At 47.2% G+C, this 15,346-nt stretch overlaps 1 protein-coding gene across 1 annotated transcript; it reads left to right on the top strand.

Moving 5' to 3' along the window:
* The first annotated feature begins 8,427 nt into the window (after window positions 1–8,427).
* On the top strand, window positions 8,428–13,369 carry LOC105945000 (thymosin beta-4-like). The gene is made up of 2 exons (XM_045133339.1): window positions 8,428–8,558; window positions 13,258–13,369. Exons 1-2 carry the CDS (start codon window positions 8,428–8,430, stop codon window positions 13,367–13,369), a joined length of 243 nt encoding a protein of 80 aa, XP_044989274.1.
* Window positions 13,370–15,346: the final 1,977 nt, after the last annotated feature.

Genomic DNA, 15,346 nt, shown 5'->3' with positions numbered 1-15,346 from the left:
TCATCAGCTACGTCACACTGGCTGGCTAGTGGGCCACAGGGACTCTTCTGTCTCTGCTGTCTTTGTTTTTCTTTTTGGTTTACTCACTCTGGTCCAGGCTGACCTGGAACTAACTATGTAGACTCAGGGTGGGCTCGAACTCACGGCGATCCTCCTACCTCTAACCTCTGCCTCCGGAGTGCTGGGATTAAAGGCGTGCACCCCCATGCCCAGCTTCCATTTTAGTTTTTTTTTGTTAATATTTTATTTATTTATTTGAGAGCGACAGAGACAGAGAGAAAGCTAGATAGAGGGAGAGAGAGAGAGAATGGGCGCGCCAGGGCTTCCAGCCTCTGCAAACGAACTCCAGACGCGTGCACCCCCTTGTGCATCTGGCTTACTTGGGACCTGGGGAACCGAGCCTCGAACTGGGGTCCTTAGGCTTCACAGGCGAGCGCTTAACCGCTAAGCCATCTCTCCAGCCCCCATTTTAGTTTTTTGACACAAGCTTTTGCTAGGTAGGCTGGACTGGCCTCAAATTCTCAATCCTCCTGCCTCAGCCTCTTGAGTGCTGGGATTAAAGGTATGTGCTACCATGCTTGGATCTGGAGAGAGGATTTTGTTTATTGATTGATTGAGATAGGGTCTCACTGGATGGTCCTATCTTGGAACTCACTATATAGCCCAGGCTTTCCTCCTGCCACAACCTCCTAAGTGCTGGGATCACAAATGTGTACCAGTGCACCCGGCTCTGGAGACCAGATCTCTACACAGGTAATTGGGTCAGCAGGGTGGGTTCTAACTCAACATCACTGATGTCTTCATGAAAAAGGGAAACTGGGACCCAGAGACAGGTATAGACTGAGGGAAGGTGGCAGAAGGAACACAGGAAGACGACGACCATCTGGACACCAAGGAGGACCCCAGGACAGATTCCCATGTCAAGTTTCAGAAGGACCCAGCCACGCCCACGCCTGGCTCTCACTTACAGCAAGCATCCAGAACCACACGGCTAACAGGCTTGTCGTTCAAGCACCTGACAGTGTGATTTGCTATGACAGTCCCAACAGGTGAAGCTACATTTTGGTGACCAGGAGTGGGGATGCTTCTGGGACAGATAAGAAAAGTGTGTGGATGTGCAGGCAGCCTTGTGCTCCTACTGCTGCGACCTCCTCGCCTGGTCCCTTCAAACTGCAAGCCAAAGTAATCTCTTCCTCCCTTAAGTTGCTTCTGGCCAGGTATGCTGTTACAGTGACGAGAAAAGCTGTAAATAAAAATACATTACATCTATTATATGTGTATATTACATAGGCAAATTACATTTAGGTGCTACAAAAAAATCATGTGTACTATAACTTGTCCCATGGCTGAAAGGGACTGTCTTATTAAGAAGACATCACTGTCATTTAGGAAATGTGGGGTGACCCTTTCTGGGTTTGCTGAGTGTGTGCCTTGACTCTCAGAATGTGTATTCTGAACATGTCATCAATACTGGGCTGAGGACGCTGAGGTTAAAGAGAGCTGGGACACACAGATCCTTCATAAGCTAGTGGAGGAGTGGTCAAAAGTGGTGCTCTGAGGGCTGGAGGGATGGCTTAGCCATTAAGGCAAAGCCAAAGGACCCAGGTTCGATTCCCCAGTACCCATGTAGGCCAGAAGATGCACAAGGTGGCACATGCATGTGGAGTTCGTTTACAGTGGCTGGAAGCTTTGGCATGCCCACTCTCTATCTCCCTGATGATGATGATGATGATGATGATAATGATAATAAAGTGGTGCTCTGAAATGCCAACAAATGCTGGCAAGGGTGTGGGAAAGGGGGAACTCTTATTCTCTCAGTGGGGGGTATAAGCTGATGCAGCCAATATGGAAATCACTGTGGAGGTTTTTCAAAAAGCTAAAATTGAACTACCATATGATCCAGCTATACCATCCCTGGGCATACACCCTAAGGATGTTTATATACAACCTCAGAGATACTTGCACATCTGTGTTCATTGCGACTCTGTTCACAATAGTTAAGAAATGGAATCAGCCTAGATATATCCATCAACTGATGTGTGGATGATGAAAATGTGTCAGGAGCCATAGAGCAAAAGCCTCTCCATTTTGCCTGGGCCTGCTCATAAACTGACTCATTACTCAGAAAGCTGGTCCATCCAGCTTTCTGTTAGGTACTTCTGGAACCGGTCAGCAGACTACTTACAGAATCTTATCTTTTGCAAAAAGCCAGTTTATGGTCAGGATGTGAAACCTGGTGCAGTCAGGATGTTAAGCCAGTGAGGCAAGATTAGATGAACACCTAATTACAACCCCTCTAGGTTTCCTGACAACTCCTTGCCCTGGCCACGTCCCCTTCCCCCTACAACTCCTTGCCCTGACCACGTCTCCTTCCCCCTACAACCCTATATAAACCTACGTGTAAGAATAAACTCTTGAGGCGGTGACAAATGTCTAGCATGGTCTCCTTCTTGTGTCTGTTTGCCTACTTTCATTCAGGTTGATTTTCACCTCGCTCCTTTGTTTGATTCCCCGCTGGCCGGGGCAAAAATGTGGCACATATACACAATGGAGCTATACCAGCTGTAAAGAAAAATGAAGTTATGAAATTTTCAGAAAAATAAATGGGATTGGAAAAATGATAGTACATGAGGTAACCCAATCCTATATACACATACATATGCATCCATTCTCACATAAATACACATGAGTATATACATATGTGTGCATATTTATGTGAGAATGAATGGGTGTAGAGTCCATGAAATGAGAAGGGGACAATGAGAGACTGGTTAAAAAGAGGGAGGCTTTCGGGGAGTTTTCGTAGAGAGGGTCATAGAACACACACTATGAGGTCAAGCAGGGACTGCTGAGTGTGGAAGGGTACAATCAGGAATGGGGTACAGGGAGATGGGAGAGAGGAGCTGGTGAGGGAGGACTGTACAAAAAGCATAAAGCCAGGAGCCATGTCTCATGCCTATGATCCCAACATTGGAGGATCACTGTGAATTCAAGGCCAGCCTGGGCTAGAGTGAGACCCTGCTTCCAAAAAAAAAAAAAAAAAAAGTGCTGGGCTGGAGAGATGGCTTGGTGGTTAAGGCATTTTCCTGCAAAGCCAAAGGACCTCAGTTTGACTTCCCGGGACCCACTCAAGCCAGAAGCACAAGGTGGCACATGAGTCTGGTGTTGGTTTCAAGTGGCTGGGAGCCCTGGTGCGCCCATTCCCATTCTCTCTCTCTCTGCCTCTTTCCCTCTCTCTCAAATAAATAAAAATAAAATATTTAAGGCAAAAAAGAAAAAAAAGTGCCAGCACTCAGGAGGCAGAGGTAGGATTTCTGTTTGAGGCCACCCTGAGACTACATAATGAATTCCAGGTCAGTCTGGGCTAGAGTGAGACTCTACTTTGAAAATGAAAACAAACAACAAAAAACAATCTGTATATGAGAATGCCATAAAACCCACTACTTTGTAAGCTAATGATGATGATAATATTGTTATGTAATCAATTATGCCATGTTGTAATATAATAAATATAATGTTGATGATGATTGTTTTAAGAGGCTGGCTTAATTCCTGGCCCCACCATTCATAACCAGGCAACTTGTCCCATCTCTCCGTGCCTCCGTTTCGTCCGCGTGGCGGACAGTTCACGGACAGCACAGCAGCGACGTCCCAGGGTCAGTGTGAGGAGTAAATGCGACAGTAATCCCTGCAAAGCTTCAAGGAGGCTGCCTGGCACGGTCGTAGCTGCATCTGTCTTTGTGGTTATTATTATTATTTATCAAGTGGCACTTTGGGTCTGGCGTACAGTAGAGGGTAAAGAAGGGTCCCTGCAGAGCTGACAGTCTTCCGATGGAAACAGATATTAATCACATCATCATACTAATGAATGTGTAATTATAAACTGAGATAAGTGCTGGGAAGAGAGATCATCAACTCTTTTCCCCCCATTACTCTTTGCCCAGCCGGCTCATGGGCTCCCAGAGAGCCGGGTACTGTGGGGCCTGGGAAGGGCTCTGGGCCTGGGGGATGCTTCTGTCTACTGGGTCTTCACTTCAAATGTCCTTTCTACTTGGAATCCGGGCAGGAAAGAGGCTGGCCTTGGGTATGACAGCTAAAGGAGTCTGTGACTTCTCCCAGACTGTCCCAACCACAGCTTCTCTGGATTAGTCACCTTTTGGTCACTGTGACAAAACATGTGATAATTATCAGCTAACATTGGGTGCTGGGGCCAGCAAGTGCAAGAGCCTGGATGGGGTCCTCTCATGGGGGCTAGGGAAAAGCCAACCAAAACAAACAACAAGTGAATTGGAGCTGAGTGTGGTGCTGCACCCCCATCCTCTCAGGGCTACAGTGTCTGGAACAAGCGGGTGGGGCAATTTGGCACAGCCTGGGCTACATAGTAAAACCTTATCTCGAAAACCAAGGGCTAGAGAGGTAGCTCAGTGATAGGACCCTTATCTAGAATCCCTCAGTGAAGGGATGGAGACATGAATCAGCGGCACAGCACTTGTCTAGAACCCACAGTGAGGGGCTGGAGCGTGGCTCAGAGGTAGAGCACTTGTCTAGAATCCACAGTGAGGGGCTGGGGTGTCGCTCAGTGGTAGAGTTCTTCCTAGCATGTACAAAACTGAGCTTTTATCTCTAGCCAAATAATGAGAGAGAGAGAGAGAAGGAGGGAAGGAGAAAAAGGTAGAGGGAAGAAGAAAAGAAAATCTTTACAGAACTTATAAAGAACTGTTTTATTTTGGCTGACACCTTCAGAGGTTTCAGTCTGTGGTGAGTTGGTTCTATGACTCTGAGTTTGTGGGGACACAGGGCTGCATGATAAATTATGTGGTAGAGGAGGCCTGTTCACCGCATGGCTGCCAGGAAGCAAAAATATTACCAGAAGGATCTGGAGTGCTAATATCCCTTCAGGACAAGACCCCAGCAACCTCAGTTCCTCCCAGTAAGCCCGATCTTCGGAATGGTCCACTCCCCTCTAGTAGCAGTGCAGGCAGACAACCAAGCCTTCAACACTGGTCTTTGGGAGATACTCAAGAGTCAAATGACAGCCCTCCTTTCGTGGACGCCAGGCCTTGAAGTCATGGTTTCAGTTCCCCATGGGAGAGATGGAAGGGGAGGAAGGAGGAAGGTGCATGGATTACTCAGAAGTGGAGGAGAGACCCTTTGAGGCCACGCACTATGGAACATTATCCAAGCACTAATTTGTAGAACTATGGTTGACAACAATGTATTCCTGTGTTAGCATGCATAGCTATGATTTATAGCTGACCAGCAAGCCTTTAGGGATCCCATCCCCATCTCCCCAGCACTGAGATTACCAGCACACACTGCCAAGCCCCAGGTTCCCTCAGCCTTGAGGGGTGCGCTGTACATCTCCTTTAGTGTTGAGCTCCTGGCAGCTTCGGATTTTCTGCTTTGATGACTTTTGAGTCTCCTCAGTGTCTGCTGCCATCTCCACAGGGAAGGTTCTGGGGCTAGAGGTGACAGCAGCACTCGTTTATTTATTTAATTTGAAAAAAATTAAATATTTTATTTATATATTTATGAGAGAGAGAAAAAGAGAGAGAGAGAGAGAGAATGGGCACACTAGGGCCTCCAGCCACTGCAAATGAACTCCAAATGCATGTGTCATCTTGTGCATCTGGCTTACATGGGTTCTGGAGAATCAAACCTGGGTCATTAGACATAATAGGCAAGTGCCTTAACCACTAAGTCATCTGTCCAGCTCCTACAGGTCAATGCCTTTAACTGCTGAGCCATCTCTTCAGCCCTAGGTTTTCCTCCCTCCCTCCCTCCCTCCCTCCCTTCCCTCTTTTCTTTTTTTTTTTTTTTTTAATTTCCAAGGTAGGGCCTCACTGTAGTCCAGGCTGATCTGGAATTCACTATGTAGTCTCAGGGTAGCCACGAACTCACAGTGATCCACCTACCTCTGCCTCCCAAGTGTTGGGATTAAAGGCGTGCGCCACGCCTACCTAGGTTTTCTTAACCGAGCCTCTAACCCGGGTCCTTAGGCTTCACAGGCAAGCGCTTAACCACTAAGCCATCTCTCCAGCCAAGGTTTTCTTTTAAAATATATTTATTTATTTATTTGCAAGGAGAGAGAGAGAGAAAGAAGAGGGAGGAGGCAGTGCAATGATACACAGCCTTGGTGGGTAACCAATGACTTTCTGAATGGCTAAGAGTTCTGCTCAGTGGAAAGGAACCCATAGCTGGAACTGGGAATCAGGCCAGAATTCTAGATACCAAGATTATGTTCTCCAATGCCAAGTTCCCACTAGTATTTGGCCAAAAGAGGGGTAACATCCATCAAAACCTCTCTAAATTAACAATGCTTATCCCATTTAACCTATGTTAACTACATTCTCCATTGGAGAAGCTGTTTTTCTTTTTCAGAAGGTAGCAAGACCAGAGGAGATAAACCACCCCTCACACTTTAGCCAAGGCCCAGTGAGATCACAGAGGAATGGGTGAGTGCAGCTTCCATGGTGAGCCTGACAGTCGGCACCAGGGTGAAGGAGACAGGCGTTGATACCAAAAGGCATTGATACCAAAGCAGAAATCCAGAGGCTCCTGAGAGCTCATCACTGAAGTAGTCTTAGAACATATCCACCACGGCTGGGAGAGGGGTGGAAAGATTGTAAGAGCCACAGTTTGGAACAGCATGCCCTCCCCACAATAACTGACTGCTACTCCCACAATGCATAACCCACAACCCCATAGGGAATACCAGCAGAATGGGGGCAGGGAGGAGGGAAATGATGGTGCCAACACACACGTGTCCATACAAAGTCTATTCATAATAATAATAAGAAAAGAAAGTGAGGCATGATGGGAAAGATAAGGCAAATGAAGGGGACGTGGGAAAGGATAGGACTCCTTCACTCAGTCTCATTGAAGTGTCACCAGCTGAGAATCAAGAATTCCTGGACCTGGAGAGATGACTTAGCAGTTGAGGCACTTGCCTGCAAAGCCAAAGAATCCAGGTTTGGTTCCCCCAGGACCCACGTGAGCCAGATACACAAGGTGATGCATACATCTGGAGTTCGTTTCCAGTGGCTGGTGGCTCTGGTGCATTCATTCTTTCTTTCTCTCAATCTGCCTCTTTCAAATAAAAATAATTTTTTTTTTTTTTAAGAATTCCAGCCACGTGTGGTGGTGCACACCTTTAATCCCAGCACTTTTAGAAGAAGAGGTAGAAGGATCACTGTGAGTTTGAGGCCAGCCTGAGACTACAGAGTGAATTCCAGGTCAGCCTGGCCTAGAGCAAGACCACACCACCTCAAAAAAGAAAAGGATTCTAGCACAGTTAACACTATTTGCTGTGAAAATTGCCTATGTAGAGATATTTGGAATAAGAATGATGGGGGCTGGGAATTTGGCTCAGCGATTGAAGGCTTATTTTCAATGCCTGGCAACCCTAGATGCACAAAGTGGCACATGTGCCTGAAGTTCGTTTGCAACAGCAAGAAGCCCTGGTGTGCCCAAGCACAATCTCTCTCTCCTTGCAAATAAAAACCAAGAGTGGGGCTGGCGAGATGGCTTAGCGGTTAAGGCACTTGCCTGCAAAGCCTAAGGACCTAGGTTCAATGCTCCAGGGCCCACGTAAGCCAGATGCACAAGGCAACACATGTGTCTGGAGTTCATTTGCAGCAGCTGGAGGCCCTAGAATGCCCACTCTCTCTCTGTCTCTCTCTCTCTGGCTCTCTTTCTCAAATAAATAAATAAAAATATAATTAAAAAAAAAAAACAAATAGCAGTGAACCGTGGTTAAGACCTGAGCATATATCACCTTCAAGTGTGACCTTATTTCTTTCCCAGATATCTGGGAATCTCACAAACAAGCTGGTAAGCTTTGCTTACAGTAGAAACATGTCATAACTTCCCCGGTGACTTACAGTTTTATCTTATCAGCTGTCACCACACTGAACCCACCTCAGACACCTACAATCTCATTTACTAAAGCAGGAGTGGTTCCTTAGCAACCCTTGGGGATGCAGCGTCAGAAGTCCCCAAATATGGAGTCAATACAAAAAATTGGGTTATCGCAAAGACTAGTAAGTGTGCCTCTCTGAAGAAGCTCACACCTGCTCTTGAGTGTGCGCTCCTCCCCAAGCACCTCTCCTGCTTAAATCTATGGTGAAAATCTCTTCGTGGGCTGGAGGGGTGGCTCAGCGGTTAAGGCACTTGTGTGTAAAGCTTAACAAACTGGGCTCGATGCTCCAGTATCCACGTAAAGCCAGATGTGCAGAGGTTCCTGCATGTGGAGCTCATTTGCAGCGGCTGGAAGCCCTGGCACACTCGTTCTCTTTGTCTCTCTTCTCTCTCTGCTTGAGGATAAATAAGTAATATTTTTTTAAATTCCCTTCCTCATTCAGCGGTGGCCGCTATGCAGATGGGATTTTTCTAGCTTACCCACCTCACTTGGCACCCTCCACAACCATGTCTGACAGACCAGATATGGCTGAGATGGAGAAATTCCGTGAGTTGAAACTGAAGAAGGCAGAAACGCAAGAGCAAAGGCCTCAGCCTTCAAAAGAAGCCATGGATCAGGAGAGGCGAGCTGGCGAACGGTAGCGAGGCCAGCGCTGGGCCTTCCACGAGCCTTGCCTCCTTGTTCTGCTTTACATGGCCAAGCATGTTCATGTACGTGCACTACAGCTTACTTTCACTTATCTGTTAGGGAAGATTTGGGCCATTTGCAGTTTGGGGCTGTTACACACAGGTACCATCTGAGTCCTCCATGGTTGTACCTCTGCCACTCACAAAGGGAAATGACTACGGTGGGTTAGAGGGTTGTCTCCAGTCAAACAGACCCTCTTACAGCCATCCTTGCCAGCTGCTGGAGATGGCTCTGTGGTTAAAGGGACTTCCTTGCCAAGTCTGATGGCCCAGGTCCGATTCCCCAGTACCCATGTAAAGCCAGATGCACAGAGTGGCACATGTCTCTGGAGTTCTTTTGCAATGACAGGAGGCTCTTCTGTACCCATACTTACTCTCTCTACCTCTCATCCCTCTCTCAAAATAAAGAAAGAAATAAAAAACATATTTTAAATTAAAACACAGGAGTGAGGGCTGGGGAGATGGCTCAGTAAGAGCATGTGTCACAAGATGAGGGCCTGAGGGGAACTGAGACCTCCTGAGTTCGATTCCTCAGGACCTACATGCGGTATGACCACACATGCCTGTAACCTTAGTCCTGTGGGAAACAAAGACCAGAGAACCGCTGGGGCTGAAAACTTTAGCTTTGCATTCACAGACTCTGTCTCCAGGAAAAACATGGATGGCTGATAGAGGAAGGTCTCCTCTGGCCTCCGTGTGCTTGTGAGCACATGGAGGTACATACATCACGCATACACACACAAGCACACGTTACACCACACATACTACACATGTAAAAAAAAAAAATAGAACAATAAACAAAAACCCCAAACTCAGCAACAAAAAGCAACCATAATCCATGTGCCATGGGTTCCTAGGAACAGAAAACAAGGGTTCTCAAAAGGATGCTGTGTGACTGTAAATGTCCCAGGGACCCTTCTCTGAACTCCTGAGCTTTCTGACAGCGAGCGGCTACATCCCCTGACATTAGAGACAGGACCAGGCATGGTGTCCATTTCAACCATTTTTTCTTTTTCTTTCTTTCTTTCTTTTTTTTTTTTGGCTTTTCGAGGTAGGGTCTTGCTCTAGCTCAGGCTGACCTGGAATTCACTATGGAGTCTCAGGGTGGCCTTGAACTCACAGCAATCCTCCTACCTCTGCCTCCCAAGTGCTGGGATTAAAGGCGTGCGTCACCACGCCCGGCTTTTTTAAAAAAATTATTTATTTATTTATTTGAGAGTGACAGACACAGAGAGAAAGACAGATAGAGGGAGAGAGAGAATGAGAGCGCCAGGGCTTCCAGCCTCTGCAAACGAACTCCAGACGCGTGCGCCCCCTTGTGCATCTGGCTAACGTGGGACCTGGGGAACCGAGCCTCGAACCGGGGTCCTTAGGCTTCACAGGCAAGTGCTTAACCGCTAAGCCATCTCTCCACTCCTTTTTTTTTTGTTTTTTTGAGCTAGGGTCTCGCGCTAGCCCAGGCTGACCTGGAATTCACTATATAGTCTTAGGCTGGCTTTGAATTCACAGCAATCCTCCTACCTCTTTCTCCCTGGTGCTGGGATCAAAGGTGTGAGCTACCATGCCTAGCCATTTCAACCATTAAAAAAATTATTTATTTATTTGCAGAGATAGGAGGAGGAAGAGAGGGAGAGAATGGGCATGCCAGGGCCTCCGGCTGCTGCAAATGCACTCTAGATGCATGTGCCACTTTGTGCGTCTGGCTTTAAGTGGGTGCTGGGGAATCGAACCTGGGCCATCAGACTTGTCAAGGAAGTGCCTTTAACCACTGAGCCATCTCTCCCAGCCCATTGAAATTCAGTCTCATCAAGAGTCATCAAGAGGGTTGTCCCCTCTCCCTCCAGCCCTGCCGCCACCATTCTGCTGTGGTCCTTATGTAAGGAGAATGATGCAGCACTTGTCTGTTCGTGTTTGTTATCCTAAAGTCTTCAAAGCTCATCTATGTTGTAGCATGCATTAGAATTTCTTTTATTTTTCCATTGTCTATGCCTACCAGCCGTCTATCTATCAATTTGTATCATCTCCTTATATCTGTCATCTTTTACTATTTACCTATTCTTGTTCTTCCTCCCCTCTCCTCCTCTTCCTTCAAGACAGAGTCTCATGTAGCTCAGGCTGGCCTCAAATTCCCTAGGTAGCCAAGGATGAACCTGAACTTCTAATCCTCCTGCCTCTACCTCCCACGTGATGAGATTATAAGGGTGCCCCATCACATCCAGCTTATGCTGTGTTGGGGTTGAACCCAGGGCCTCATGCTTGCTAGGCAAGCGCTGTCCCCACTAAGCCACATAGATCCCATTTTACTTATTCACTCAGCTACAAATAGGCCTTTTGGGATGATTCCACTTCTTGGTTGTAAATAATTCTGCGGGGAGCATGGGTGTTGAAATATCTCTTTGAACGTCTGCTTTTAATTATGCTGGGCTTCTACCCAGACATGGATACTGGACCATGTGGTAATTCTAACTTTAGTTAGAATTTGATGTATGAACTTTTATTGAGTCAATCAATGACTAAACATTGAGAAAAGCCCAGCAGGGAATAGCTTTAAAAGCATAATGTTGACTACAGTTAATATCAATGCATTGTGTTCTTTAAATTTGCTCAGAGAGTAGATTTTAAGTGTTCTTGCCACAAAAAAAGAAGAGATAAGGTATTGTGCATTAATCAGCTTGATTTAATCATTCTAGAATGTCACATATTTCCAAATGTTATATTGTATACCAAATGTATATTCAATTCTTATTTGTTAGTTAAAAAGAAAATCAAGGCTGGAGAGATGGCTCAGCAGTTAGGGCGCTGGCCTGCAAAGCCTAAGGACTCACGTTCGACTCCGCAGGCCCCACGAAGAACAGAAGCACGGTGACAAGCACACGAGGTCGCACCTGCGCACAAGGGGCGCCCCTGGCTGAAGTTGGATTGCAGTGGCTGGTTGTGACCAATTCCCTCTCATTCTCCTTCCCCCCGCCCCCCAAGCTCTCACATAGAAAAAAAAAAAAAAAAAAGGCCAATCTGATCGGCTTGCCTCAAAAAAAAAAAAAAAAAAGAAAAATTAATTGATTGGGCTTGAAATATAGCTCTGTAAGTGAGTGCTTGCCTGGGATCATGAGGAGCAATTCCCAACACTGAAAAATAATCATTTGATTAAATTTGGATGTGGTGGTGAATGTCTGTAATCCTAGCCTTCAGGGAGGCAGAGGAAGGACTGGAAGATTGCTGTAAGTTTGAGGACAGCCTGGTTTCCATAGTGAGAGCTTCAGGCCAGAACTACAGCCTGAAGACTGTCTAAAAACAAAGAGAGAGACAGCTGGCCATGCTGGCGCACACCTTTAATTCCAGCACTTGGGAGGCAGAGGTAGGAGAATCACCATGAGTTCGAGGCCACCCGGAGACTTCACAGTGAATTTCAGGTCAGCCTGGGCTAGAGTGAAACCCTACCTCAAAAGACAGGGAAAAAAAAAAAAAAAAAGATACAGCGAGAGAAAAAGAGAGGGTGAGCTGGGCCTGGTGGCACACACCTTTAATCCCAGCACTTGGGAGGCAGAGGTAGGAGGTTCGCCATGAGTTCGACGCCACCCTGAGACTACATAGTTAATTCTAGGTCAGCCTGAGCCAGAGTGAGACCCCACCTCGAAATACCAAAAACAACAATAACAAAAACAAAAACACAGGGGGGTGGTGGTGGAGGAAGGAATCAATTGGATTACAAAAAATATTCAGACCGTAGAATATACTAATATATATGTAAGATGTAATATTTCCTATAAAACTTTCAAAAGCATTATTCCCCCCCCCCAATTTTTTTGTGAGGTGCCAGGCGCAGTGACTCACCCTGAAGCTGAGGTAGGAAGATCTCCATGAACTCAAGGCCAACCTGGGCTACAGGGCGCAGTCCAGAGTGAGACCCTGCTTCGAAACAGTCAGTCAAAACTTACAAGGAGAGAGGGAAAGAGAGAGAGATCACCTCATTTCCTGATGGGTTAAAGAAAATACCAACTGTTGGTTAAAAGACAGCATCAGGGCTGGAGAGTCGGCTTAGCTGTTAAAGGCACTTGTCTGCAAAGCCCAAGGACCCAGGTTCGATTCCCCAGGACCCGTGGAAGCCAGATGCGTAAGTTGGCGCATGTGTCTGGAGTTCTTTTGCAGTAGCTGAAGTCCCTGGCATGCCCGTTCTCTCTCTCTCTCTACCTCTTTCTCTCTCTCAAATAAATAAACGTTAAAAAAAAAAAAAAAAAGCAGCAGAGCAGGGCAGCCTGCTTTCCAGCCCCTACGCATGGACTGGGGTCAAAGGCTGGCTGGTTGGGAGGCAGGGCACTGGCGTGGAGATGTCGACGACAGTGGGTTTCTGGGAGGAAACAACGATTACGATTTTTTTTTTTAAATTTTATTTATTTATTTGAGAGCGACAGACACAGAGAGAAAGACAGATAGAGGGAGAGAGAGAGAATGGGCGCGCCAGGGCTTCCAGCCTCTGCAAACGAACTCCAGACGCGTGCGCCCCCTCGTGCATCTGGCTAACGTGGGACCTGGGGAACCGAGCCTCGAACCGGGGTCGTTAGGCTTCACAGGCAAGCGCTTAACCGCTAAGCCATCTCTCCAGCCCGGATTACGATTTTTCTGAGCGACGTCCTGCTGGACACCAGCCTCAAGACGCGGCCAGCGGCGGGAGGCCTGCGGCTCGCGCTGGACCGAAGTGACCTCCGGCGCCACCTACCGGCAGACGCGAAGCTGCGCCCGCCTGCAGCGTGGGCTTCTACAGTAACAAGGGCGGTCCCGTTTGCTCTTTCCTGTCGAGACTGGTCACTTCTCGTGCAGCTTCTCTCTTCCGCTCATCTGTGGACTTAGGCCCAACCACCTAAACTCAGTGTAGACAACAACTTCCGGGGCTGGAGAGACGGCTCAGTTAAGGGTTAAGGCGCTTGCCTGCAAACCCTAATGACCCAGGTTCGATTCCCCGATACCCATATAAAGCCAGACGCACAAAGCGGCGCATGCATAAAGAGTTCCTTTGCAGAAGCTAGGCGCCCTGGTATGCCCATTCTCTTTGTCTGTCTCTTTCTGCTTGCAAATAAATAAAAATATTTTTAAAACCAACTACATTTCATTATACTCACAGATGCTGTGGGTCAGGAACTTGGACAAGAACACGCGGAAGTGACATTGTCTGCCCCTTGATCTCTGGAGTTTCAGCTGGGGATGGCTGAAGATGGCTGCTCAAGGTAAGGTGCCGGAATTATCTAGAATTATCTGGAAGCTTCTTCTTCATCTTCCCCCTCACTACCCCAGCAGGGTCTAATCTCACGCTGTAGCCCAGGCTGGCCTCGAACTCTCAGTGCTCCTCCTACTTCAGCCTTTGAGGTGCTGAGATTCAAGTTGTGAGCGTCCAATGCCTGGAGTCTGGAAGCTTCTTAACTCACAGTTCTGGGCTGGGACAACGCCAGGGCTGGGCTCACCAGGTATGCTAGGCAGGCTCTTTCCCAGAGTGACCCACATTGTCAGCCTTGCTTTAGAATTTTATTTTGAGACTAGATCTCACCCAGTTGCCCAGGCTGGCCTTGAGCCTGCCACCCTCCTGCTTCTGCCTTCCAAGCCTGTGATTACAGGTGTGCGCCACTATGCCTGGCTGCTTCTAGTAATTTTTACGGGCACAGTCATGTTGGTATTAACTATCCTCACCGTGTTGTACAGTGAAATATAATTCAGCCTTAAAAAAGAAGGGAATCCTGCCACTTCAACAACACAGCTGCTCCTTGAGGATATAATGTTGTGTGAAAGAAGGCCAACACAGAAAAAGAAATACCATATGAGCTTATCCAAATGTAGAACCTAAAAAAGCCAACGTTGTAGGGAGGCAGAGAGTAGACGGGTGGTTCCCAGAAGCTGGGGAAGAGCTGCAGGCTGGACAGATGCTGGTCAAAGTGTGGAAAATTCCAGGGGGAGAGGCTGGAGAGGTGGCTCAGTGGTTAAAGACACTTACTTGCAGTGCCTGACAGCTTGGTTCAGTTCCCCAGTACCCATGTAAAATCAGATGCACAAAGTAGTATATGTGTCTGTTGTTGGTGTACAGTGGCTAGAGGCCTTGGTGCACCCATACACGTACCCTCTCTCTTTTTCAAGTAAATAAAAATATAAAAATTCCGGGGCTGGAGAGATGGCTCAATGGTTAAAGGTGTTTGCTTGCTAGGCCTGATGGCCCAGGTTCAAGTCCACAGTACCCATGTAAAGGCAGATGCACAACGTGGTGCCTGTGTCTGGAGTGAGCTTGCAGTGGCTGGAGGCCCTGGTGCTCCCATCCCCTCTTTTTCTCCTTGCAGTTAATCAATGCATTTATTCTTTCTATGGAGAGAGGAAGAAGAAATACAAGAGATTCACTGAACTTGCCCTTTCTTTTCATGACATCGTACAGCTTCTGAATGAATCCACACCGCAGTTGCCCAATTTCTGGTCTTCTGGTGAGGTAATAAATGATTATTTTAATTAAATCACTTTTTTGGTGGGGGGATTCAAGGTAGGGTCTCACTCTAGCCCAGGTTGACCTGGAATTTACTATATAGTCTCAGACTGGCCTCGAACTCCTTCTACCTCTGCTTCCCGAGGGCTGGAATTAAAGGCGTGCACCACCATACTCTGCCTGAATCACTTTTTTTTTTGTTAAAGTCTGGGTCTCATGTATCCTAGGTTGGCTTTGAACTGCATATGTAGCTGAACAGGGAGATCAGGACAACAGCGCAGTAAAGGC

Source organism: Jaculus jaculus, chromosome 14 (genome assembly GCF_020740685.1).
Source record: "Jaculus jaculus isolate mJacJac1 chromosome 14, mJacJac1.mat.Y.cur, whole genome shotgun sequence".
Taxonomy (NCBI): domain Eukaryota; kingdom Metazoa; phylum Chordata; class Mammalia; order Rodentia; family Dipodidae; genus Jaculus; species Jaculus jaculus.
The sequence above is the reverse complement of the archived record's forward strand: the minus strand, read 5'-3'. Positions and strand labels throughout refer to the sequence as shown.

Excerpts from the sequence above, each read along its gene's own strand:
- LOC105945000 (XM_045133339.1), top strand. The coding sequence starts at position 8,428 with ATGTCTGACAGACCAGATATGGCTGAGATGGAGAAATTCCGTGAGTTG. Across the intron at positions 8,559-13,257 it reads GAGAGGCGAGCTGGCGAACG|ACGCGGCCAGCGGCGGGAGG; the intron begins GTAGCGAGGCCA and ends ACCAGCCTCAAG.